Source organism: Neurospora crassa, linkage group V, assembly GCF_000182925.2.
Source record: "Neurospora crassa OR74A linkage group V, whole genome shotgun sequence".
In the NCBI taxonomy this organism is placed as follows: domain Eukaryota; kingdom Fungi; phylum Ascomycota; class Sordariomycetes; order Sordariales; family Sordariaceae; genus Neurospora; species Neurospora crassa.
Genome location: NC_026505.1, coordinates 3,809,395 through 3,835,937, shown reverse-complemented (window position 1 = coordinate 3,835,937; position 26,543 = coordinate 3,809,395). Strand labels below are relative to the sequence as shown.

The following is a 26,543-nucleotide window of genomic DNA, read 5'->3' as shown; positions in this document are numbered from 1 at the left end:
TCCCATGTGTCGTTGTTATGTCTCCTTTTTGCTCGAACATCGCGCAGATGGTGGCCCTGAAAAAGCGTCGATCGTAAACGGCAGTGGATCAGTCTTGGCATTTCGTGTAAGTGATAAGATAAGCTCACTCGATAAGATCAGATCGACAGCACATCAGCCGCTTATACAAGGAACCGGCTTGCCTGCCGAGAGCTCAAGTTTCACGGGTGACCAATCAGAAAGTTGTAAACTTCGGAACAATATTCAAACGGATGCCTAGCGCCGTTGGATTTGGCGACCGGACGCCCCAGCTTCGCGTTCCCTGGGATTTTTCGATTTGCGACCGCGCCGCTCTGCCGCCCCAGGTTGCACTTTCCACTGGAGGAGCAACTGTCGCAACCTTCTGACAGCGGCGCATTTTTCCGCTTGAGATGCAATTCACTTGATACCCCATCAACTACTTTTTGTTTTATTCCAAACTCTCACTGCCATTTTGCGCTACCTACGATAACTATTCATTTGCCATACCCACATCCTCCGCACTTGGATGATAATAACGACGATTTCCTTCTGCTATGGCGTCATAAGTGAGTCTTGATTTCAGTTACTTCTCTCGAGCGACGAGGCCATGTTTCCACTCGCTCCATCTCCAGCCTGATGGATCGAGCCTTCCCCCATACCGACCGCATCGTTACCCCTCTACCTACCTACCTACCTACCTAGAGGTACCGACATCTACCGGGACCCTCGATCATCAATAGTAGCTTCATGCCGGTGTTTACTGCCCGACCTTACGGAACCTGCATCTATCTCCTGCCTGCCTTTCAACAGCTCATCTGCACCTGCTGGTGGCCCGTTCCGTACAGGTACCTACCTGGCCTTTGTATGCCTGAGTGGATCGAGCATACCCCCTTCCCGTCTTTTGCGACAGTCTGCCGCCGACACACCATGATGCTTGGTTATACCTCCCGCCCGTCCCGTCACCTCAGCCTTGTCGACCCGGTCTGACATGCGACCTGGCGCTCATCGTAACTAACTTGCATAGGCTGAACATAGCTATCCTTTCTCCCCTTCCTCCATGCCAATAGAGCTTTACCGACAGCTTTTCTACTACTGCCCGAGGTGAACGTCGCCAGCCATGGCGAACCTAATTGACGATGTCATCAGGAAGCTGTGCACTCCAGAAATTGGTACGTTTACTTACCCTTCCCATCCTTCTGATGCTTCGTGGGTCGGTGCTGACACCGAGTGCCTCCTTACAGAGCTTCGGCTTAAGGTCGAAGCTGCGATCAACTTGCGCGACAGCCTCGACCACTATGTGACCGGTCCAGCATACTCTCCGTTCCTCAAGCGCGTGATACCTCCCTTCATCATGATTTTGCGACAACCACCAGTGTTTCAGAGCAAGACGATGGACCAAGTCAACATGCAGAAGCTGCGAAATTGCATCCTCGAGATTCTTCATCGCCTCCCTACCTCGAACACGTCGCCCGAGCCCTTCGAACCCTTCGCCGAAGAAGTTGTAGACCTGCTCATGGGTCTTGTGCGAGAAGACAATGAAGACAACGCGGTTCTCTGCGTCAAGATCATATCCGAAATCATGCGCCACCAACACAAAGTCTTGGGTTCCAAAGTCCAGCCCTTCCTGAACCTGATACAGGAGCTATTCGAACAGATGGCATTGGTGGTAAAGGAACAGCTTGACGATACATCCACGTCGGTGGTCGGCCCCCCAGGCGCCCCTTCAACCCCCGGTAGCACCCAAACGAGCTTCATGCCACACCAACAATCCCCGAGACCAGGCTCTCCTGTCGCCCCTGGCGCCGCCGACTTCAGCGCAGATGCTGGACAACAATCTGGTCGGCCCTTGCTGAAGGGCATGCAATCCTTCAGGGTGCTGTCCGAGTGTCCCATTATTGTTGTGTCTATCTTCCAGGTCTATCGCAACAGTGTGACAGCCAATGTCAAACTTTTCGTTCCCCTCATCAAGTCGGTACTGCTTTGCCAGGCAAAAGCGCAGGAAAAAGCTCACCAAGACGCTGCAGCTAGAGGGACCATCCATACCGGCGTCAGCCCCAATATCAAGAATCGGGTGGCATATGGGGAGTTCATTACCGCCCAGGTGAAGACCATGAGTTTCTTGGCTTACCTTCTAAGATCATACTCCAATCAGTTGTCGGATTTTCTCATGGTGTTGCCAGAGATCATAGTGAGGCTTTTGAAGGACTGTCCGCGAGAGAAGTCAGGCGCGCGGAAGGAGCTGCTCGTCGCTATTCGCCACATTATCAACTTTAACTTCCGGAAAATCTTCTTGCCCAAGATCGACGAGCTGCTGGATGAGCGCACTCTGATAGGCGACGGTTTGACAGTATACGAGACCATGAGACCGTTGGCGTACAGCATGTTGGCCGACCTTATTCACCACGTAAGGGACAGTCTTACTCCTGATCAGATTCGCAAGACAGTCGAGGTGTATACGCGAAACCTACAAGACAACTTCCCCGGCACCAGTTTTCAAACCATGAGCGCAAAACTTCTACTCAATATGGCGGAATGTATTGCCCGCTTGCCGAACAAGGTCGATGCACGGCATTATCTAATGATGATTCTCAATGCCATTGCCGACAAGTTTGCTGCCATGAACAAGCAGTACGCAAATGCGGTCAAACTTTCAAAGCTGTACGCCCAGCAAGCTGCCGACAACACGCCCGAGACGTATTTGGCTGACAAGGAGCACCCCCCGCAGTGGGACGAAATTGACATCTTCTCCGCAATGCCCATCAAAACCTCTAACCCTCGGGACCGTGCTGCCGATCCGGTCGTTGACAACAAGTTTCTGTTCAAGAACCTCATGACCGGCTTGAAGAACACTTTCTATCAGTTGAAGAGCTGCAATCCGACTACCGTGCCAGATCTGGCCAATGCACCCGCACACTGGGTTGATGTTGCTTACGGCTTCACTGCTGAGGAGGTTGAGGTTATCGTCAAGCTTTTCCGTGAGGGTTGCTACGTGTTCCGGTATTACGATAGCGAAAAGCCTGCAGCCGAGTCACCCTTTACTTCCACAGTCGAATACATGGCAAACTTCTTCATGGTTTCCCTCACAAAGGAGGAAAAAGATCTCCTTGAGACCTTCGCTACGGTTTTCCATGTTGTAGACCCTGCGACCTTTCACGAGGTCTTTCAGCAAGAGATCCCACGATTGTACGACATGATCCACGAGCACACTGCGCTTCTTCAAATCCCCCAATTTTTCCTGGCGAGCGAAGCGACATCGCCCAGCTTTTGCGGAATGCTTCTGCGCTTTCTGATGGAGCGGATCGAGGATGTGGGCTCTGCCGATGTGAAGAAGTCGGCCATCCTCCTGCGTTTGTTTAAGTTGGCATTCATGGCGGTTACTTTGTTTGCGGCCCAGAACGAGCAGGTTCTGCTTCCGCATGTAGTTGACATCATCACCAAGTCTATTGAACTCTCGACAAAGGCGGAGGAACCGATGAACTACTTTCTTCTGCTTAGATCTCTGTTTAGGAGTATTGGTGGTGGCAAGTTCGAGCACCTTTACAAGCAGATCTTGCCTCTGCTGGAGATGCTCCTGGACGTTCTAAACAACCTACTCCTAGCGGCTCGCAAGCCGACAGAGCGAGATCTCTATGTCGAGCTTTGTCTCACAGTCCCAGCACGCTTGAGCAATCTTCTTCCCCACCTCAGCTACCTTATGAGGCCTCTTGTGGTAGCTTTGCGCGCCGGGACCGAGCTGGTCGGTCAAGGCCTGCGTACTCTGGAACTTTGCGTTGATAACTTGACCGCGGACTATTTGGATCCAATCATGGCACCGGTCATTGACGAGCTGATGGCTGCCCTCTTCGACCATCTCAAGCCACACCCCTACAACCATTTCCATGCACACACAACTTTACGAATTCTTGGCAAGCTAGGTGGCCGAAACAGGAAATTTATGACGGACGCTCTTCCTGTGAAATATCGCCAGTTTGCCGATGATGTGGCCAGCTTCGACATACGTCTGATTGGCTCAAAGATTGACAGAGCATTCCCAGCACATTATGGCGTCGATCTGGCAATCCAAAAGTTGATGGAGGTGCCGCGGTTCATGAAGGGAGTGTCGGCTGCACCTACCAAGCAGCAGGACGCCTACTACAAGAGGCAAGCGCTCCATTTCATCAAGACCCAGGTGAAACTGCGGGTGGGATTTGACAATCTGCCTGAAGATCTCCCTCGCCTTCTTCGACTCCAAGCACAGGATCTTATCAACAGGAGAAAGGATATCGATATCTCCGCCTTTGAAGGTTCTGACCGCGATCGCTCCATCGCCAAGAAGAACGAGGATGAGGGAGAGCTGAAGAGGCTGATTAAGGCGCTCATGTTTGCACTCTCGCTACCAGAGTTCAAGCCTGAGGTTGATGAATTCCTCTTGAACCTCGCCCGGCATTTTACCATTATCGAGTTGGGCCGTGCATGGGTTGACTCGAAGAGGTCTATCACCCCTTTCAATGTCGATTCGGGGGCTGGTCCACTCTTTGTTGACACGCGAATTCTGTCGGATGCCCTTCTAGAGTCGCTCGCTTCCGAGAAACTAGAGGTACGAGAAGGCGCTGAGCGGGTCATTCAAGAGGTCTATGATTCCGCGGCCACCATATTTGGGTCCTCAAGCCATGTTTCAAGGCTTGCCTACTTTAATAGCTTGGCGAACACTTTCTGTCACGGTTGTTACGAGGAGGAATGGTTCACCAAAGCCGGCGGTACCTTGGGTATCAAGATCCTGCTGACGAACGTCGACCTCGGCGACTCTTGGGTTGCTACCAAGCAGATCGAGTTTGTCAGAGCGCTGATGTATGTCATCAAAGACATGCCCCAAGATCTCCCCGAGAAAACCAGACGATCCGCGCAGGTGACGCTCGAGATCCTTTTGCAACGTCTTACCAAGAATGCCAAGAAAGAGGATTGCTTGCCTGCGCAGCCAGCACCTCAGCAGCCGGGACAACCGCAGCCTCAGAAGCAGTCTCGTCTTGCTCAAATCTGCATGATGCTCAACGGCGAATTGTCTCATATGAACAGACACGTCCGCAGCACCGCCAAGAGGTCTATTGAGCTGATCGCGAAAGCAACAGGGGCCGAAGTCTGGGAGCTCCTTGAACCCCACAGGAAGCAGCTTCTTCAGCCCATTTTCGCCAAACCTCTGCGTGCGTTGGCATTTGGTATTCAGATCGGCTTCATTGATGCCGTTACGTACTATATGTCCTTGAAGCCTGACTTTGTCACATTCGACGAGCACCTGCATAGGTTGCTTATGGAGTCACTTGCACTTGCTGACGCTTCGGACGAATCTCTAGCTGGTAAGAATCAGGAGTTCAGAACCCGGGAGCACATCGTCAATCTTCGCGTGTCGTGCATCAAGCTTCTCAGCACAGCCATGGGCTTTGAGGAGTTCATGAAAGGATCTGGCAATGCTACGCGTGCCAAGATTGTTGGGGTGTTCTTCAAGTGCCTTTACTCGGAGCAAGCACCGACCATTGAAGCAGCGAACGACGCTTTGAAATCGGTTCTGTCACATACCAGTAAGCTGCCTAAAGATCTATTACAGTCGGGCCTTAGGCCGGTTCTACAGAGTCTTTCGGATGCCAAACGCCTCACCGCCCACAGCTTGGAAAATTTGGCTCGGCTGCTGCGACTTTTGACCACTTACTTTAAGGTGGAGATAGGTGCTCGCTTGCTGGACCATATCAAAGTCATCGCAGACCCCAACCTTCTCCAACAGATATCGTTCACTTTCTTTGAACAGCATGCCTCAATCAAGGTCATTGCGTCGGTCTTCAACATATTTCACCTGCTTCCCGATGGGGCTAAGCAATTCAAAGAGCGTGTCATTGAGAGCGTCTTGGAGCTGGAGGAAAAGCTAAGGCGGACTCACCACAGCCCCTTCCGCAAACCCCTCTACAAGTATCTAAACCGATATCCTCCGGATATCTGGGAGTTCACATTCAGCAGGATAGATCAGCTAAGGTACGGCCGTTTCCTGGCCCAGGCATTGCGGGATCCTGAAAGCCAACCACTTAGGGACCACGGTGTCGCAAACGTGGAGGCTCTTGTCAAGGCCTGTAGCGACGTTGTCAACCAGAACAAGGAGACCAAGTTTGCTGCTATTGTCAACACAATCAACATCCTGGAAGCCCTATGCCAAAACTCCAATTCGCTAGGTTGGATGGACAATAGAGAGCACATTGAGTGGCTGAAGACAGTTGGCAAGGAGCTTGAGCAAAACCTCAAGATGAACAAGCTCCCCGCAAATGTTCGCCTTGCTGCGGATCAGGCATCCGAACAGCTCATGGTCATCTTGACCAAATCCCTAGAGCGCAATCCGAAGGACATTGAACCCCTTCTCAGTCTCATTGAGTCGATCACTTCAGATGATTTCCGAGAGACGCAGACCATGCTCTCCTATCTCTACAAGAATATCATATCTAGCGACTCTATCGATTTCTGGCGTACAACCGTACTTCGCTGTCTGGAGATATATGCTGGAAGGGGTGCCAGTCAACGCATGAAGTGGTATCTGCTGCACAATATTGTCAACCCCATTGTAGCGATGGATGTGATGCGTCACTGGAATCGTGGTGAACCGGCCAAGGGTGGTCAACGGTTCCTTGATCGGGCGGTTATTGAGTCCATTAACACCAAAATTTGGAAGGTGAACCTGGCGGATCCTCACGACGATCTTTCGCAGCCGCATATTGACCACACCAGAATGGAAGTGCTCCAGCTCTCGGCCATGCTGGTCAAGTATCACCACGCCATACTGCAAGATGCGCGCAAGGACTTCATCAAGTTTGGGTGGACGTACATCAGGCTGGACGACGTGATCAACAAGCACGCTGCTTATGTGGTGATTGGGTACTTCATTGCTCACTACGAAACTCCTGCCAAGATCGTCTCGCAGATCTACTTCTCGCTCCTCAAGACCAACCAGAATGAAGGCAGGACCTTAGTCACTCAAGCCCTTGAGCTGATGGCGCCCGTGATGCCCAAGAGATGCAATACCGCGCCCGGCGACCGGAATGCGGTGTGGGCTGTTGCGCCTCGCCGAATCTTGGCGGAAGAAAGTCAAAACGTCCAGCAGATGACTAGCATCTTCCACTTCCTCGTCAGGCATCCGGACTTGTTTTATGACTCCCGCGACAAATTCGCCATGCTCATCATTACCTGCCTGCGCAAGGTTGCCGCGCCTCCCAATCCGTCTAACGAGAGTAAGAAGCTGGTGCTGAACATGATGACGCTGATTTGGCAATGGGAGCAGCGTCGTGTCGAAGGCAAGCGGTCAGAACCTGTTCGCTCTGTTTCTGAGTCTCCCAATGCCAAGAAGAGAAAACTTGATGAGCAGCAGTCCGTTTCGCCGGCCTCTGCCAGACAAAGTGAGAGGCCGGAGTTCGAAATCCCGGCCATGGGCCGCCAGAAGATGATTAAGTATCTGGTGGAGTTCATCGCTCAGTTGAACGAGCGTTATCAGCTCCCTTCAGCGAAGGCGCGGGACACACCCGCCACCGCTGTCCCGGCTTTGGCGGCGCCTTCTGGTGAACTCTGCAAGAAGGCGATGGCACTTCTCTACAACCTTCTTCAGCCGCAATATTGGGGTGATCTTGATCTGGATCTTTTCCAAAACGTCACGGATATTGTCCTGACCAGCGAGAAGGCCTCCCTCACACTGTCCAATGAGCCGTCCGACAAGGAGAAGGCCGATGACAAGTTCCTTACCAACATTATCAACACCCTTCAGGTCATCCGCATCATTCTTCACTTCAAGTCCGACGAATGGGTTGTCAAGAATATGAGTCACATCCAAAAGATTTTGGAGAAGTGCTTGAAATCAGACAACCCAGAGATTCAGGACTGCCTCCACACGGCTGACAAGCAATGTGATGGTGACCGAGACGTCCGACCGATAATCAAGCGAATCCTCGACGCGGTCCCAGAAGATGTGCCCATGGAGGATGCTGATGCTGAAGGCGAAACGGAAGCGCCAACTTCGGAGGTTGTCACGTTCCTGTCCGGCATTGCCACGGAGAGTATGGCTGCGGCAAATTACGTTTCCGGTATCAATATTCTATGGTCATTGGGTCGCCGTCGTCCTACAGCTATCGACCAGCATATTCCTGCAATCATGAAGTCGCTTCAGTCCAAGTTGGCTAGAGACCACGTCTCCCACTATGCGGCGTTGGCACAGGGTGGCATCCCCCGACCACAGCCAGACAATGCCAATGCTGCAACCGAAATGAACGCATACGACCTTGAGATACAGACTGGGCTGATCATCAAGGCCATTGAGACTGTATCCCTTCGTATGGACATTCTCGGGGACAACCGGAGACCTTTCCTGAGCGTCCTCGCCACTATTGTGGAAAAGTCACTGCACACCGCTCTGTGTGAAAAGATCCTTGACATGGTTGAGGGATGGGTATTCCGCTCTGAGGGAACGTGGCCAACTCTGAAGGAAAAGACAGCCGTTCTTTCCAAGATGATCACGTTTGAGCACAGGCAAGATCCAACCATGCTCATGAAATTCCTCAACCTTGTTCTACGCATTTATGAGGACCCCAAAATCACACGGACTGAACTCACCGTGCGAATGGAGCACGCGTTCCTCATAGGAACGAGAGCTCAGGATGTGGATATGCGCACCCGCTTCATGGCCATCTTCGATAAGAGTCTCTCTAGGACTGCCAGTGCTAGATTGGCATATGTTATTTTGTCTCAGAACTGGGATACGCTAGCCGATTCATTCTGGCTGGCGCAGGCAATCCAGCTTCTTTTCGGAGGAGTGGATATGAATCTTCCCATTCAGCTACACCAGGACGATTTCCGTACCTTGTCAGCCTCTCAACTCATTGGAAGCTATGCCAAAGATACCAGAGAACCAGCCTTGATCAGCGATGATAAATACGAGGCGTTCATGGCAAGCCATCGCCGCTTTATTGCCGAGCTTGGGGACATCAAGGCGCGAGACATCCTTGAGCCTTTGACCCAGCTGCAACATATTGATAACAATCTGTCCAATGATATCTGGGTTGTTCTTTTCCCAATGTTCTGGTCCGCGACTTTGAAGGAGGATAGACCTGAGCTTCAGCGTGGCCTTGTCACCCTTCTCACCAAGGATTACCATTCTAGACAGATGGACAAGCGGCCAAACGTGGTTCAGTCCCTCCTTGCTGGAGCAGCCAAAGCTTTCCCAGAGTGCAGGCTACCACCCCATGTTCTCAAGTTTGAGGCTAAGACCTTTGACGCGTGGTACACAGCTCTCTGCCAGTTGGAGACCGCTGCCATCAAGCCAGGAGACGACTCAGCGATCGTCAAGGAAAGCAACCTCGACGCACTGGTGGATCTATATGCGTCTCTTGGTGAGGAAGATCTTTTCTTTGGCACATGGCGTCGTCGGTGCCAGTTTGTCGAGACCAACGCAGCGCTATCGTACGAGCAGAATGGCATGTGGGACAAAGCCCAAAAGATGTACGAAGCAGCCCAGATAAAAGCGCGGACGGGCGTCATTCCTTTCTCCGAGGGCGAATACATGTTGTGGGAGGATCACTGGGTTCTTTGCGCCCAGAAGCTCCAGCAATGGGACATTCTCCAGGAGTTTGCTAAGCATGAGAATATGCAAGACCTGCTGTTGGAGTCTATCTGGCGCAACACTGAGTACTGGCAAAACCAAGAGAACAGGGAGCAACTGGACAATCACATCAAGGGCCTGATGGATGCGCCTACCCCGCGCAGAAGCTTTTTCCAGGCCTTCATGTCGTTGTTAAAATATCACAACAAGCAAGAGAGTCTTCAGGACTTTAACCGCGTTGTTGACGAGGCGATCCAACTTTCCATCCGGAAATGGCACCACCTTCCTAAGCGTCTCACCACAGCGCACATCCCGATCTTGCAAAACTTCCAGCAGTTGGTTGAGCTTCATGATGCTAGTGTGATCTGCCAGAGTCTTTCCGCAACCAACTCGAACAACCTCGATGCACGGTCCGGTGAGCTTAAGCTGCTCCTCGGCTCATGGCGGGATCGTCTTCCTAATACGTGGGATGATATTGTCGCATGGCAAGACCTGGTCACATGGAGACAACACGTCTTTGGTCTCATCAACAACACATATCTTCAACTCTTGCCCCAACAAGGAGGACAAAGCGCTGGTGGTGCTTCGTTCGCGTACCGTGGGTTCCACGAAACTGCTTGGATTATCAATAGATTCGCGCATGTTGCCCGCAAGCATGGCCTCCACGAAGTGTGCATCAACCAACTCAGCCGCATCTACACCTTGCCGAACATCGAGATTCAAGAGGCCTTCCTCAAGCTGAGGGAGCAGGCCAAGTGCCACTATCAGAACCCAGAAGAGCTGCAAAATGGGCTGGAGGTCATTAACAACACCAATCTCGGCTACTTTACAGGTCAGCAAAAGGCTGAATTCTTCACCCTCAAGGGCATGTTCCTGGAGAAGCTTGGTCAAAAAGACGAGGTTGATACAGCTTACGGCATGGCACTTTCGCACGACATCTCGGCCCCTAAGGCGTGGGCAGAATGGGGCTACTTCAACGACAGAAAGTTCAGGGAAAACCCGGCTGATGTGCTTGCCGCCAAGCAGGCCCTTACATGCTACCTGCAAGCCGTGTCAAGCTATAAGAATCACAAGTCACGGAAGCTCATTGCACGGATTCTGTGGCTTTTGAGTCTCGATGACGCCAACAACACCATCTCGAGCGGGTTCGACGACTTTAAGGGCGAGACACCGACATGGTATTGGATTACGTACATCCCTCAGCTGCTCACCGGACTCAATCACAAGGAGGCACCGAGACTCCAGGTCGTCCTGAGCAAGATTGCTAAAAGCTACCCTCAGGCGCTTTACTTCCTGCTCCGAACCAGCCGCGAAGATATGCTGCAAATCAAGAAGGCTCAGGAGAATAAGGAGCGTCTGAGACAGCAACAGCAGCAACGAGCTCAAAGCGCAGCCGCAAACGCCAACAGGGCAAGTGCTACTCCGGGCCAGCCTACTCCTGCTGCTACGGCTACGGCTACTCCCAAGCCCGAAGGTGACTCGCGACCTGCCACCGCTACTGGCGATGCTGCTGGACAGATCAAGCCTGAAGTCAAGGCTGAGGGTGCAGTCAATGGTGTTCCTGTGGCACCTGGTCAAGGCAGCGTTCCTCCGCCAAACCCTGCTCAAGTCGCGGCAGGCCATCACGCTGCGGGTGCAGTCCCTGGTGCGCAGCCACAGGCCGTCCAGAAGAGGCCACCTTGGGAACTTACCGATGAGATCATGAGCATGTTGAAGACGGCGTTCCCGCTCCTGGCGCTGTCCATGGAGACCATGGTGGATCAGATCCAGAAGCATTTCAAGTGCCCACCTGACGAAGACGCATACAGACTCATTGTTGCACTCCTTAACGACGGCCTGTCATATGTCAGTCGTATGCCGACTTCGTATGCCAGAGACGTCAAGCTTCCAGTCGCAACCGAGGCAAATATAACACGTTTTGCTGAGACGATACTGCCGACTCACATCCGAGGTACATTTGAACAAGAGTTTGTTAAGGCCAAACCCACCATGTATGAGTATATCCACAAACTCCGGAAATGGCGCGACAAGTTTGAAGAGAAGCTGGATCGCCGTCGCACAAGCATGCCTTTGGAGAACTTCTCTCACTATACGCCACATCTTAGCGAGTTCCGGTATCAGAAGTTCGACGAGGTCGAGATTCCAGGTCAATATTTGCAGCATAAGGACAAGAATCAGGACTTTATCCGTATCGACAGGTTCCTGCCCAATGTTGATCTCGTCCGCACTTCCAATGTGTCGCATCGCCGCCTGAAGATCCGCGGCCATGATGGTAGTGTTCATTCGTTTGCTGTTCAGCATCCTGCGGCGCGACAGTCTCGTCGCGAAGAGCGCCTTCTTCAGCTCTTCAGACAGCTCAATCAGACCTTGAGCCACAAGAAGGAGAGTCGCAGGCGTGATCTCCAGTTCACACTGCCCTTAATGGTACCTCTTGCTCCTCATATCAGGATTATTCAAGAGGATACGTCGTATATCACTCTCCAGGGCATTTACGAGGACCATTGCCGCAGGTCGGGTGTACACAAGGATGAGCCATTCCTCTTTACGATGGAGAAATTGCGCGGGCTCATGGATGGAAAGCTGCCGAACGCGGTAAGTAGTCGCATGGTCCCCATGGATAAAACAGATGAGAGCAGCAATACTGACATGTCGATGCAGAAGTTATCTGAACAGGGGCAGAATGCGGCGGCTCGTCTTGAAGTGCTCAACGCAATTCAGGAGAAGTGGGTGCCGCACACACTGGTGCTGCAGTATTTCCAGGCTATCTTCCCCGACTTTGCCGAGTTCTGGCTCTTCAGGCGTCGCTTCTCGTACCAGCTCGCTGCGCTCACGTTCATGACGTACATCTTGCATATCGACAAGCGGTACCCGCACAAGTTCAACATCGCGCGCGGCTCAGGTAACATCTGGGGCTCGGAGCTCACGGCTCTCATGGCGGCCAACAAGCCCTACTTCAGCAACACAGAGCCGGTGCCCTTCCGTCTCACGCCCAACCTCCAGACGCTCATGGGCCCGCTTGCGCTCGAGGGCATCTTTACCGTTTCCATGATGGCGATCGCGCGCTGTCTGACGGACCCGGAGTTCCAGCTCGAGCACGCGCTGACGCTGTTTGTCCGTGATGAGATGATCTTTTGGTTCACGAGCAGTCACAGGCCGCTGAACCTGTCGGACAATCAGCTGAGAGAGACGGTGCAGGCGAACAGCGAGATGATTGTCAAGCGGGCAGCATCGCTGGCTCAGGCGCCGGCGGGCAACTTGCCGGCGTATCAGACGATCATCGATCTGATTGCGAAGGCGGTCAGTCCGTTGAATCTGGCGCAGTGTGAGGCGTTGTGGATGCCGTATCTGTGATGGAGGGGTGGAGGTTTGAATGGTAGTTTGAGTCGCTGAAAGTGTGTTTCATTATGAGGAAAAGATTTTACAGGAACGTTGGAGTTTGTATGCTAGGAAAGGAGGACAGAGCACAGGGTGTATGTGGTAATGATGGGTTGTATCTGCATTCATGACGGTTATTGTATGGAGCGCAAAGTTTGCATTGTTCTTGGTGTTAAGAGGAGTAGAAAAGTGATCAGTTAGCAGCAATGATTCAGATACACAAGGCCTACGGGCTGTTTATGAAATGTTTGGGCTTGTGAGACTGTGAAATAAAGTTGCCGTGGCTTGAGCTTATCCTCGATGAGCTCGTCGGTGCAACATTCGGGTGCGTAACGGATTAAATCACATGCTTGCTCGCCCTCATCCCAAACCCCGACACAGCCGCATCACGGAGTTGGCGATATCGGAGTTTGGAGCAATGGCACCACCCCCTGACCCCAATTCCAACCAAGTCCGTCCTGCATGCACACAGTTCAGCACAGTAAAAGCAAACAAACAGAGCACTAAGCACATAAGCTTCCCGAGCCGAGGCCCAACCAGGGCGGGCAGTCGGTGATACTTTCGGGAACTTGCCAGCAGTCCGAGGGGGATCAGCGCTTTCCAGCCGCACTAGATACCAAGCTAAAAGCGGTAAAAGGTTCCCCGGTTCCCCGCATTAGCAGCCATTAGGAACGATTGACCTCTTTTACTCAGAGGCACCCGCAGGACTGGACCGTCACTCAGCCAGGACTTCCACTTGACCTCGCAGAAACTCCAGCAGAGAAGGGACGGGGCCTCTCACAAGACACCAGCTCACCAACTATGTCCTCCACCGCACACTTTGCCATTGGCTTGTTGGTTCCTCACCTACGTCGAAAAAGCGGTCTCAGATCACGGGCACCAGAGTACCTGCATTCCACACTATATACATACTACCAATACTGCTACTGATCGACGTTCGTCATCGCATTTGGCGCGTGTCGCGGTGAAGGAGGTTGAAACGAACTAGGTAAGGTAGCTAACCTAGCTGACTGTTTCGCCGCATTGGTCGACTTGGACGACTTGGACGACTTGGATTGTTTGACTGTGGGCCAGAAGCAGTCAAGAGTTTGTTGGCTAAGGAAAAGTGGAAAGTGGATATATAGTTGAAGAACGACAGCCGTCCGGTTCCCTCTTGGTAAGAGATTCCTTCCAAGTGATTTTGTTTTTTTTCTTTCTTTTCCCCCATTTCGTAACATATTTTGCCTTCGATACCATTTACCAAAAGATGTCGGTGGCAGCGGAATTGCCGTTATCGGCTTTGTCGTCGTCGGCTGCGACTGGTCCTACTGCCGTGATGAACTCTGCGGATGTCGAGATGGGAGTTAACACTGAAGTTACAGGGGTTACAGGGGTTGCAGAAGTTGTTACGGAAGTCCTCAGCACAGAAACCATCACAAACTCAAAAGTCGAGGACACATTGGAAGACGAAATCAACGAAATCATCATGCGCCCAGACGTGATCCCGAGGAAACTCTGGGAGCACCCGGACCCGGAGAGCACGCCGATGTGGCGGTTCTTGCAGAATGTGAATAAGCGACATGGACTTGACATGAAGGTCAGTATTCCATGTCCGCCATTTGAACCCATTGTACCCCGGTATGTTAACAATATTCCTTTTAGACCTTTTCGGAGCTCCATGAATACTCCCTCCGAAACCGCTCGCAATTCTGGGCAGACGTCTGGGAGGAAGCCAACTATATCCACGAAGGCACCTACAGCAGAGTAGTCGACGAATCCGCCCCCATTGACGCCGTTCCCATCTGGTTCGAGGGCGTCAAGCTCAGCTACGCCGAGAACGTGCTCTACTCCCGACCCAAGGGCAGCTCTTCAAGTCAAATCCGATCCACAGTAGGGAAGGAAGACGACAAGGTAGCCGTGACCGAGGTGCGTGAAGGCGCAAGCGAAACCCGCGATGCCACCTACGGCGAGCTGCGCGAGCGAGCAGGGAGACTAGCCGCCGCGATGAAGGCGCGTGGAGTCAAGAAGGGCGACATTGTGGTCATTGTGGGTTCCAACAGCATCGACACACTGCTCGTCTGGCTGGCCACCTCGTGGCTGGGCGCCATCTTCAGCAGCAGCTCTACCGACATGGGCACCAAGGGCATCCTGCAGCGGACGGTGCAAGTTAATCCCAAGCTGCTTTTTATGGACGACGCAGCCCTCTACAACGGCAAGATCGTCGACCTCCGGGAAAAGATGGCCGAAGTGGTCGAGGGCCTCAAAGACTGCAGCAACTTTGACAACATAGTCTCCATCCGACGCTTCTCCGAAGCCCGCGACATCTCGGCCGTTCCAAAAGCCATCACCTGGGACGACTTTCTTGCTTCCGCAGGCGCCACGCCCGCCATCCCGGACTTCGTCCGCATCCCCTTCCACGAACCCTACCTGATCTGCTACTCCTCCGGCACCACCGGAACGCCCAAAGCCATCGTACACTCCCTCGGCGGCGTGATGATCTCTTACTTCAAAGAAGGCGGGCTCCACGAAGGTCTGACGGGCTCCGACGTAACCCTCCAATACACCACCACAGGCTGGATCATGTACCTCTCCAACGTTGCCATCTTGCTCTACGGCGGCAAAACCATCATCTACGACGGCTCGCCGTTCAAACCCGACTCCTCCATCTTGATTTCCCTCGCCGCCCAGCATAGAGCTACCAAGTTAGGCATTTCTCCCCGATGGATGTTCGAATTTGCCAAAAACGGCCAATCACCCCGTGAAATGGCCGACCTCTCAGCTCTGCGGATCGTCACTTGCACAGGGATGGTTCTCTCCGACCAGCTCTTCGAGTGGTTCTACGACTCTGGCTTCCCCCCTTCGGTCCAACTCGCCAATATCTCAGGAGGCACCGACATCGCCGGCTGTTTCGGCATCTGCAACCCCCTGACGCCCGTCTACGTCGGCGGCACCCAGGGTCCCTCGCTGGGCGTCGCCGTGGAAATCTACGACTCCATGGTTGGGGATGGCGAACCAGGCCGTCCCGTCCCCGAAGGCACAGCAGGCGAACTGGTCGCCACCACCGCATTTCCCAACCTCCCTTGCTTCTTCTGGGCCGATCCCATTCCCGACGGCCAGAAAGGGGGGGTGGCGTCCCCGGGAACGCGCTACCACTCTGCTTATTTTGCGCGCTTCCCGCACGTCTGGGCACACGGCGATTTCTGCGTGATTCACCCGACCACGCGATCTTTGCACCTCCTCGGTCGCGCCGACGGGGTTCTCAACCCTTCGGGTGTGAGATTTGGCTCGGCGGAGATTTACAGTGTCATTGAGCGCAGGTTCGCCGATCGCGTGCAGGATTCGTTGTGTGTAGGGCAGAGGAGGCCGAAGGATCATGATGAGAGTGTGATGCTCTTCTTGCTGATGAAGCCCGGCCAGAAGCTGGATGAGGCGCTAGTGAAGGAGGTCAAGGAGGCGATTGGAAAGGATCTGAGTAAGAGGCATGTGCCGAAATGGATTTTTGAGACGCCTGAGATTCCGGTGAGTTTTCCTTTTTCCCCTTCTTTTCCCGTGAGAGTACCTTTCTTCTGGGGTTGATAACTAACAACGGAAATGAAATACAGACAACCATCAATCTTAAAAAGGTTGAATTACCCGTCAAACACATCGTGTGCGGACGCAAGGTCAAGCCGAGTGGGACGCTGGCTAATCCGCAGAGTCTGGACTTTTACTACCAGTTTGCCAAGGTGGAGGAGCTGGTGAATCCTCATCCTAACCTTTGAGGGTATAATAATGGGGGATGATCTCTGAGTATGGGGATGTCTTTTACGAACTTACGATAATCATGTAATGTTTGATGTATGATCAGGGGATTATTAGTACGACAGTAATGTACACGACACAAGGGTTGGATACGATGATGAGCTGAATCCAAGACTTACCAACCACTGGCTCGATTCCAACCCAATACCCCGTCATGAATCATCTGCTTTTAATACTCCGTGCTTTCCTTGGCCTCCCGTTCCAACTTTTAGTTCCAGCCTTGATCAATATCCTATCCTGGACGCCATCGCTATGCCTATTTACCGTCGTGCTGATGTGCCAAGTACGGATAATTCAACAACAGTGCTAATCAATCAAATCCCCATTACCATCCTTGTTCAATCGCTCAGCTCCATGCTATCCACCTCTTCTTGATCTCCCCTAAACAATCTAGTGCCCCCCGCCGCTCCCCTCCTTCCACCCCTAGCAACGCCCTTCCCTTTATCCTTCACACCACCTTGTCCTGGCGTCTCCGCAACGGCCCGCCTCCCCCTCTCCCTAGCCAATCTCATCCTCGCCGCACCCCCCAGCAACTGCTCAAAGCTGGCCGTGATCGCCTCATCCCCCGCTTCTCCGCCCAGATCCGCATCTGCAGTCCCTAGCAGCCCTATCCCCCCTGCTTCTGCCGATTCCTCAAGCGCCTTATTCAGCAACTCCGTAGCGATGGGGTCCTGCGGGTGTATCGCCAACGCCTCATGCAACACCCGTACCGCCTCATCTGGTCTCCCTTGATCCAGGTATATCAATCCCTTGGCGCAAAATATCTGGGCATCTTTCCCGCCATCGCGAAGGACCTGGTCAAATTCCTCCAACGCCTCATCATGTTTCCTCAGCCGCCTCAGCGCATGCCCCAGGTTCGTGCGGGCACCCAGCCAAGCGTGAGGATCGCTATCGGTCTCCTCGGCAATGGCAAGGGCCTGGTCGAACATCTTGACGGCCTCCTTCAGGCGGTCCTGGTGGTAGAGCACGATGCCCATCTCGTTGAGCAACAGCGGGTCTGTCTTGCACAGCGAGTAGGCCGTCTTGAGGAACTCCTCGGCGGCCGTCATGTTGTTCATGGCGTGGTTCTGCATGCCCAAAAAGACCTGCGGCAGGTGGGTGCCTGTGAATAAGCGGGCGGCGGTCGAGTAAGCCGTCACAGCCTGGTCGTGCTCGCCTTCAGCGGCGAAGGTGTGCGCAAAGCCTATCCAGGCCGGACCAAAGTTGGCGTCCATCATGCTGGCCTTGCTGAAGTAGCGGCGCGCGTCGGCGATCTTGCCCGTGGTGAAGTAATAGATTCCGACGGCGAGCCAGGTGCAGGGTTCGTCGGGGTGGGTGTCGGCTAGTTCGTGGGCGATCAGGAAGAGTACGTTCGTTTTTCGGAGCTCGTACAGGCAGGCAAGATGAATCGGGTAGACGGCGAAATTGTATTTGTCGTCCATCAGGATCGACTCGGTGATCGCAAGCGCATCCTTAAAGCGGCATTGCGTATAGAGCAGGTCGGCCTTGGCAAGCAGAATATCGGCATTGTTCTCGAGACCGTAGTGTGTCGAGAGCGACTCGATGGCTGTGTTGAAGGCTTGTGGGTTGCGGTATTTGGAGAGCTGTGTTTGGTACAGCATATGCACGTAGTCGGCTGGTTCGTCCTCCATGTCTGGGTCATCGCCTGGAGCGCGAATCGAGTCGAAGGCGAGCGACTGCATAAACTCGTCCTCCTCATCGGGCGACATCAGCGAGTTCTTGACCAGTTGACTGAAGGCCTCGAAACACTGGACATCGATTCGCAGAGCATCTTTGTAGGCTTCCTTGGCTCGGTCGAAGGCATTCTGCTTGGCGTAACAGAGCCCTCGAAGATAGCACATGGAGGCTTCGTAGCGCCTGCTTGGTATGTCTTCCTCTGGTATATCGTCGCCTTGGTCATGGTGGCGCGATGGTGTTTTTGAACTGGCTCTTGCTGTGGTGCCGCGCAAGCCTCGAGTAGTCTTCCGTTTCGCATTAGTCGCAAATAGATGTGTCGGGGTGTGTTCGCCTAGTATTGCAAGGGCCTCGACAAAGTTGTTTTGTTTGATTAGGCAGTGCGCTGCGAGGTATCGGCAGGATGGACTCGAGGTGAGGAGGTCTTGTTTGACAAGCAGTGCCTGTGCTCGAGTATAATTTCCGGCGGCAAAGTGGACTTGGGCTAGAAAGAAGGCATCGTTGTCGTCGTCTGGGGTAACCCAACAGTTAGACATCAAAGCCGCTACCGGGGTGAGGGTGAATACAAGTGCTTACTTGTCATAGCTAGGAGCTTGTCCCCTATGAATATAGCTGACTCGTATTGAGCTTTGTTGAGGGCATCCTGGCGCCATTCGCGCAGGAACTTTTCCATGTTAGGTTGCGAAGAAGCCATGCTGAGATGCCGGCCTCTTCATCGGCCGACATGGAGTTGTGACGGGCGTCGAGAAGGTGAATCAATTTCAGTATTGGTCTGTACTTGTAGTGCGATGCGATGGATGGCTGCAGGAAGAATGCGACAGGTTGCGACAAGATGCCAAAGTCAACCAGTGCTCGGTAAGGTGTATTGCTTGAGCTAAAGCTAGTAAGAGAAGTCGGTAAATGCGCGAAATCCAATGCTTCTTGGGTGTATTACTAGGGCGTGAAAACGGATGTACATTGAGGAAGTAAGTCAACAGAGATGTCCAAGCAATACAAAGACTCCTTCTCGTTGTTGGAAAAGAATGTTTCCCGACGCGATGTCCTGCAATGACGAACGGGCACATCGCGTTGGCGGGCGGGTGGACACAAGCGGCAGGCAATGGCGGGCGGGATGCGCGAGTTCAGGTGAGGGGCTCCACCCGCCCAGACTAACTGTACCATACTAACCACAATCGGTAGTTTGTTGACTTGCTCAAGGACAGTGCCGTTCCCCCTTTCCTTTTTCTTGCTTTGCGCTATGCAAACCCGACAAGCTTCAATTTCTGGACCACCCTTCAAGTCTGAGGTGGTTGGACATACATGCATAACGGCAAAGAAAAAAAGAACGATACATCGGTACCGACACATCGCCATTGTGACCATTTGCATCATGGCCACTAACATATGGCTGTCCAGTTTCAGCTGAGTGGCTTATCTTGTACCATTTAGCCGTGACCACATAGGTCATGGGCAGTTGGCCGCGCATAGACAACAAAGAGCCTGATATTGAAAAACATGCTGCTGGATATCATAAGAGTATTAAGTCAGAACGAGAGTTGCGTCTGAGCAGATCCTTTTTATTTCATTTTATCTTTTGTTTTTTATTTTGCTTTTGCTATTCCAACTCATGGATCGAATCAGCCTGATAGGACTAATTCGAGGTTGCATACATCCACAGGTACTAGATTTACCACATGATAACTGAGATAGAGGTTGAGTCAACTCATATTAAGTTGGTGCAAAAAAGAAGAAAAGACAAACATAAAGAGAAAAAAAGGTTTAATCGCTCGAAGATGTATGTAGAACGAACGACAATGCCCCAGCTGCAGACCTGACTTGCGAAAACCGCTGCGCTTAGTTATCATCAAGGGTAGCCACTGCACCACGAGACCACGGGGCTTCTCGTTGTGGTGGAGGGGCTGGGTCACAAACCTCATTTGGCGCCTGTCAGTGGTACCTGGGCCACGTTTAGGCTAGGAAGGTACAGGGCGGGAAGCGAGTATCGCATTATCTGATCTCTGTCATGGGGAAAGGAGTGTGTTGGCCGGGGCGACGACGTCGGAAAGAAGGAAGAAAGAAACGGTGAGATAAAGATCCCGGAACGATGAAAAAAAAAAAAAAAAAAAAAAAAAAAAAAAAAAAAAAAAAAAAAATTGGTGGGAGGAACAGTGGTACGCAAGTATAGTCTAGATTGTATGTCTCTATTACGCCTCAATCCAATTTTCTTCGTTCAAGCTACCTCTCCACCTATATTTTTTAGCGAGGGAGGATCCTCCCACAATACCACCTCCTCAAACCCATCCGTCTTACCTCCCCTTCCCACCATCAGTCTTCTTAGTGGGATGTCCCAACCCCAAGCAACTCGCAATCTTGAAAAAGATATCGGTATTGCTATAAACACCCCCAAAGTTGCCCGAGCAAGGCCCTTGCGCAAAAACCGGCACATCCGTGAGCGAGTGAACGCCCTGGCTCTCAGTCGTAGGCAACGTGCCGTTGACCACAAACCCGCCCGTCCTATCGGTAGGATTAACATAATAATCATCATCACCCATACCCGGCAGCGTCACAGCAGGCGTGCGGGAGCCGTTCTTGCCGACGCCGTACTGCTCACGGCGGTCAGGGGCGGCACCGGTGCCAGCGGCAATCACGTAGCGCGGGTCCCAGTTGACAGGGAAGTTGGGCCCCGTGTTGTAGCTGATACCCGGCTGCTCGACCGTGTACTGGGATAGTCCGGATTCATGGTACACGCCGACGGCGGAGCGCTTGTGCCGGTCGTCCTTGTCGTGCTGGGCAGCGAGGTACTTGGTGTCGGCGCCGCCAAAGACGTCGAAGCCGTGGCCGTGATCGGCAGTGACAACGATGAGGGTGTTGTTGAGCTCGCCGAGGTCTTGGAGTTTCTGGATCGTGGCCCGGACAGTGTCGTCAAGCTCGAGCAGGTCGCCGAGGGCGCGCTCGTAGTCAAGCACGTGCATCTGCTTGTCGATGGAGGCCGCTTCGGACATGAGGAAGAAGCCGTCCTTGCCGCCGCGTTTGTGCAGGATGTCGATGGCTTTGAGGGTCATTTCCTTTTGGCCGGGAATGTCCTTTGCTGGACCGGAGGCGCCCGAGGGGTCGTTCTTGAGCTTCATAGTGTTTTCGGGGAAGATGTTGCGGTCTAGCCAGACGGGCAGGTTGGACTTGCAGAAGATACCGAGCGCCTTCTTGTCGTCGGGAAGAGCGAGGAGGGAGGTCTTGTTGAGGCTGACCGAGTATCCCTTCTTGGCGAATTCGGCGTAGTAGTCCTTGCCCTGGTATGAGGCAGAGCTGGGAAGGAACTGTTCGGCACCACCACCAAAGTAAACGTCCGGACCATCTTGCTTTGTCCACGAAGTGTTTGAGAATCCATTGAGTGCTTGCTCAATGAGAGCGCCATATTCATACCGGGAGCGCGTGTGGGCGGTGAGAGCAGTAGGTGTGGCGTCGGCAATGAAGGCAGTCGAGACAGCACCCCAGGCAGAACCCTTGAAGCATTGGTGTCAGCAGAGGACAAGGAGAGACGGTAAGCTTGTGAGCGACTTACCCAGATACGCTTGAGAAGCTCAACGATGGTCTCGACCTTGGGATCGTCGAACTTGTCTGGCGACGAGTCAACGTAAACACTGTGTGTATTGTCAGCATGGCTTGAACGTTGTTCCCGCCAATATCACTTCTCGACTTACCCCATAGCGTTGACAGTGGTCTTGTGTCCTGTATATAAAGCAGAAGCCGAGTTCGCGCTATCGGTAATGAACGAGTCGATAGAGTGTGTCTGTGAGGCTGTTAGTTTGTTGCAGAGACAGCAATCATTGGGCCGCAATACTAACCATTTGATGACCCAAAGTTGGGAACTTGTCAAGCTGCAAAGTGCTCTGATACTTGCCATTGATGGACTTGTGGGCGAGCAGTCGAGCAGCAGTGATCATATTGGTGGTCATACCGTCTCCTGGAAATCAAAGTTGACGGATCAGCCGACGTCCAGTGCCAGGTGATTCTCGCAAGAAAGAAAGCAAACATACCAATAAAAAGAATGACATTCTTAGCCTTCTTCTTGGTCGCAAGTGGTCTCACAACCCAAGTGGCCGTCGTCGTCTTTCCCGAGTAATAGTTCAACGTAACCGTATATGTACCGGGCTCATACAGCGCAACTTGACGATAGATCTTAGAAGCGACATTGACGACCGAGGGAGTCTTGGCATCCTGGGCGAACAGGTCCTCGTACCAAGAAAACGTCCATTTCTCGAGCGAAGGTTCCTTTAGTTCAAAGAAAGAAGCAATGCTCTGGGGCTTCCCATTGTCCTTGGCGATGGTGACGGTGAACTTCTCATCCGGCACTCCGTCGTTGAAGGCCTCGGATCCGTTCTTGGGGGCGTGCACCTCAAAGCGTATGTCGAAATGCTGTCCGGGGAGAAAATCTTGCTGGTCAGGTGGGAGGATGCAGCCCAAGGTTGGGCAAGTACCAAGCCGTTGAAAAGTCTGGCCGGAGACGACTGAGAGCGAAGTGGCCAGCAGGGCGAGGGCGCCGCTTATCCTGCTGGAGATCATGATGCCAGCACGAAGCGAGGAAATGAGAGCAGGAACCGGTTCGTGGTGGTGGTAGTGGTTGGAACGCTGGAGAGAGCCATCATGAAGGTAGAGACGGTGCCGTCCTGGTCATATATACCCGCAATCTTTTTTGGGGTGTGATGGAGTTGATGACGAGGGTACGTGTTCCTTTGCCCTAGTAGGAACGTGCCTATTCCGACGCAGGTACTGGAGTCGTGCACACATGCTTCGAGAGGCTGGGCTGCTGTCGCTCAGCCAAGGAGCCAAGGAAGCTATCTACGCCAGCCATGGCTTCAACATCCGACATCGCTTGGGGCACGAAGATGAACATCGTCGGACAAGCGGTATCCTGGGCACGTGTCCATCTCTTGAGCATCTTTCATTGGTGCTGTCTTGGTACGGTTCGGGATGCACCACGACTTCACAACACCATCGAACCATCGGAAGTCGTCTGCATATCGCATCGCAAGCGACTCGGGGAGTAGACTAGGTGCCTGGCTGAGAACCAAGGACGACAAGCTGAGCGCGAGTTGATCGTAACCATGATCAAGCAAGGTAGGGCCGAGCTATTGGCATCCGGCAGTTATGCGGTTGCATCCATCGCAACCAAAAGCCGGGGATAGTGCCTCGGTGCCATGTGTGCTATGAGCGGGAACGTCAAAGGTTGAAGCGACGATGTGAACGTGGTTCAACTCGGGAGACTGATTGGCGATTGAGCGGCTGAGGGGCTAATATTGCCCACTGCTTACCATACCCGGGCAGCTACGTAACCCCCCCCAATGTCATTTCAAAAGTGACGACAACTCCCACACTGTGTATGAGAAGACTCTCACTTCTCGAATAGCTTGACACGAATGTTCGGCCGTGTTCTTGTGTGAATGAATGCTTGCAGACTGTGGAATGAGGACATTGTTTGTTTGCAGATGTAGTCATAATCGAGCAAAACAAAGAAAAAACGGTGCAAATATAATTTTCACTTCCTAATGCATCCACAACAACAATTAAGATCCCTCGTGGCGCAATTGGCTAGCGCGTCAGACTGTTAATCTGGAGGCTGTAAGTTCGATCCTTACCGAGGGAGCTTACTTTTTCCACCCGATTCGCTTTTTGTTCTTCATCCTTATATATGTTTTTCTTTTTTCCTATTCACATAGCGTTCCTCAGAAACAGCTCCAACGAATAACACCCATAAATTACTATCGCTCTATCTATCTTATCCGTTGCTAATGTCATTTTGCCTGACACTTTCTCTTTTTTTGATCCATCAACTGAAAAAAAAAAAAAAAAAAAAAGAAAAAAAAAAAAACATACTGTAACTGCTCTTTTCTTTCTTCCCTTAACCTTCTCCTCTCTGCATGATACGGTTGTAAGGTTAGGACCGATTAAGCCTATCATGCCGTCATCAGACAAAGCTTCTCCAATTCCACTCTCCCGCTAGTTCGCACAAGCGCCCGCTGTCCAATTTTCTGCAGCTTCTTCTGCAGCGTTCAATCTCATCAACATAGTCCATGCTGTCGTATAAGGGGAGGCCTCGCCACTCAAGCACGAAGAGTGAAACCAAAAATCCCGGTGCTGCGCCAGCTCCTTCATCGCATAGCATATGTCCCACACGTTGCCATACCGTACGCCGCCACCCACTATCAACTCAAACTTGTCTTCTTCCTTTTCCTTCAGCGCCGCCCTCCCAAGTTCCCCGAGTCTTTCCAGGTTGTTAGTCGCATTTCCCCATCCTCCGGACGTCAACACCCCTTTGAAGCCATGCCCTTTCATCTTCTCGACCAGGCGCCCCATCGGGATCTTTGTGCCCGGGTAGTTCTGCGAAGTCGCGAGTACGCCGTCAAAGGCGCGGTGCAGGAAACAGGGATAAGGATGGGCCGTGGAAGTCAACCTTTTGTTGGCATGAGGATGAAGCATCAGCTCGTTCAAGGGACCGTCTAATCGTTTCTGCACCCCGAAAACGAACCCATCGCCGCGTTCCGGGCTGAGGACATCTCGACCCATTGTCTTGAAGTCTTCAATACTTTGGCACATTGCGACCAGCTCGGCATCAGAGTACTGAAAGTCCTGAACTTCGATCATTGGAGAGACGGATTTGTCGTCGTGTTTCGCACCTCGGGGCCGTATCATGATTCGTATGGCCGGTTGTTGGTCTTCCGTGAGGATCTCCGATTTTCGCAAGTGAGTAAGGAACCGAATCGCATCTTTGATGTTAGGAGTTAATCCACCGTCTCCTGTATTCATATGAGCAACTGTGTTAGTGTTGAGTGAACCCTCAAGTTTGTTCCCAAACAGCGCGTGGTGGCCAGAACAGGATGTAATGGATGGCTTACCGTACGAACCAACGGCGTTCAGTTCCAGCCGGATCCGGCGACATTCGGCAGAATTGAAGTTTTTGCAGAGCTTCAGGAGCTCTTTGAAACTCATTTGTTCAAAAGAGCGGACATCGTGTTCTTCCACCTCGGTGGTAAAGATTGGGATCTCGAGCTTGAAGGGCATCTTGGTGTCTTTCCCGATAAGTTGAACTCGTATTTACAAGCGAATAGTACTTAACTGAGTTGTGGACGTAATGGCTCGCGAATGTTGACAGAATGAAAAGATGTCGCCGTGGTTTGATGTTCAGTAGTTGTGATAAGTGGGGGTATCCGGTTATAATAAATGGGAAAGATCTGGGCCAAAAGTTGGTGGAGAAGAGCGAGGTGTGGAAAGGGGGAAGGTACCTAGGTAGGTAGGTAAAGATGAAGAGGAAGATGTCTATCTTATAAGAAAGTACACTGACTTGCGTTTGGAAGGCGTATCCCGGCGGTGTCATTTGAAGATATACAGTCGTCGTAGTTCCGGCAAGTGAAGCTGGTCTGCGGGCTCGGTTTACCCTTGCCGTTGTCATTCCGAACGTCCCCGCCTTCAGTGACACCTCATTCTTCCTTCCGGCTTCTGGAAGCCGCTTACATCAACGGTCGCCCTGTACGACGAAACATGTTCTTTCCACCGATTTCAAATTTATTATTTGGCATCAGTGACATATCTTGGTGTCCTCGTCGCCACTGCATTTTGTCACTATCAAGTAAGGACCTTTCCTTGAGTCGAAAGCAGGCATACAACAACGAAACACCTTGCTGGCCTGCCATCATATAGACGTCTCTCAATACCTCTACTATCTTTGATTTCACGCGTTTCACAGAGCAACTCAACCAGTGTTATGAAAACCAATTCTCGATTTTAGTGCATTTTATCATTGATCGCTAAGGTACACCCCCAGATATTCCTTAGGACGTAAGACACCTGTCCTGGTTTAAGAAAGAGCACTGGCTCGCCTCAATCCGCAAAGGAAAACAGCCCTAGCTCTCATCTTCCTCCGCTAAGATCGCAGATCCTCCCGAACACTGTAAGGTGATAGAAAAGACGGATGCTAAAAGATAACAGTTTGCTGGGGCGGCCCAGGACATGTGTATTCGTCACATCTTTTCCTTGCAAACTGTCTTGCCCCTTCGTCTCCTAAACAAAAATCAGGGCGAAAAAGTCCGGGATAGACTGGAACAGTAGGATGGGGATATTTTGAACCGAAACTGCTGAATGTCTAAGGAAA

At 52.3% G+C, this 26,543-nt stretch overlaps 6 protein-coding genes and 1 non-coding gene across 7 annotated transcripts; 3 read left to right on the top strand and 4 right to left on the bottom strand.

Moving 5' to 3' along the window:
* The first annotated feature begins 323 nt into the window (after window positions 1-323).
* On the top strand, window positions 324-13,232 carry stk-18 (serine/threonine protein kinase-18). Its single transcript, XM_955843.3, has 4 exons — window positions 324-566; window positions 1,025-1,169; window positions 1,242-12,184; window positions 12,251-13,232. The coding sequence occupies exons 2-4, from the start codon at window positions 1,118-1,120 to the stop codon at window positions 12,941-12,943; spliced, it is 11,688 nt and encodes a 3,895-aa protein (XP_960936.3). The 5' UTR covers window positions 324-566; window positions 1,025-1,117; the 3' UTR covers window positions 12,944-13,232.
* A 404-nt stretch (window positions 13,233-13,636) lies between these two features.
* On the top strand, window positions 13,637-16,921 carry NCU01378 (acetoacetyl-CoA synthase). Its single transcript, XM_955842.2, has 4 exons — window positions 13,637-14,123; window positions 14,329-14,543; window positions 14,609-16,465; window positions 16,549-16,921. Exons 2-4 carry the CDS (start codon window positions 14,433-14,435, stop codon window positions 16,705-16,707), a joined length of 2,127 nt encoding a protein of 708 aa, XP_960935.2. The 5' UTR covers window positions 13,637-14,123; window positions 14,329-14,432; the 3' UTR covers window positions 16,708-16,921.
* Window positions 16,791-19,456, bottom strand: NCU01377 (anaphase-promoting complex subunit Cut9). The gene is made up of 2 exons (XM_955841.3): window positions 18,998-19,456; window positions 16,791-18,932 (listed from the first exon to the last, which is right to left on the bottom strand). Exons 1-2 carry the CDS (start codon window positions 19,113-19,115, stop codon window positions 17,086-17,088), a joined length of 1,965 nt encoding a protein of 654 aa, XP_960934.3. The 5' UTR covers window positions 19,116-19,456; the 3' UTR covers window positions 16,791-17,085.
* Window positions 19,457-20,572: 1,116 nt separating this feature from the next.
* pho-2 (phosphorus-2) lies at window positions 20,573-23,187 on the bottom strand. The gene is made up of 5 exons (XM_955840.2): window positions 22,435-23,187; window positions 22,243-22,361; window positions 22,099-22,187; window positions 21,960-22,038; window positions 20,573-21,900 (listed from the first exon to the last, which is right to left on the bottom strand). Exons 1-5 carry the CDS (start codon window positions 22,958-22,960, stop codon window positions 20,707-20,709), a joined length of 2,007 nt encoding a protein of 668 aa, XP_960933.1. The 5' UTR covers window positions 22,961-23,187; the 3' UTR covers window positions 20,573-20,706.
* A 66-nt stretch (window positions 23,188-23,253) lies between these two features.
* Window positions 23,254-23,870, bottom strand: NCU01375 (hypothetical protein; the record flags this gene model as incomplete). The annotated part of the gene is made up of 3 exons (XM_955839.1): window positions 23,254-23,526; window positions 23,710-23,722; window positions 23,794-23,870. 3 exons carry the CDS (start codon window positions 23,868-23,870, stop codon window positions 23,254-23,256), a joined length of 363 nt encoding a protein of 120 aa, XP_960932.1.
* Window positions 23,871-23,967: 97 nt separating this feature from the next.
* Window positions 23,968-24,041, top strand: NCU15113. The gene has a single exon. It is a non-coding gene; the product is annotated as a tRNA-Asn (tRNA).
* A 230-nt stretch (window positions 24,042-24,271) lies between these two features.
* Window positions 24,272-25,775, bottom strand: NCU01374 (CutC family protein). The gene is made up of 2 exons (XM_955838.2): window positions 25,291-25,775; window positions 24,272-25,191 (listed from the first exon to the last, which is right to left on the bottom strand). Exons 1-2 carry the CDS (start codon window positions 25,454-25,456, stop codon window positions 24,395-24,397), a joined length of 963 nt encoding a protein of 320 aa, XP_960931.2. The 5' UTR covers window positions 25,457-25,775; the 3' UTR covers window positions 24,272-24,394.
* Window positions 25,776-26,543: the final 768 nt, after the last annotated feature.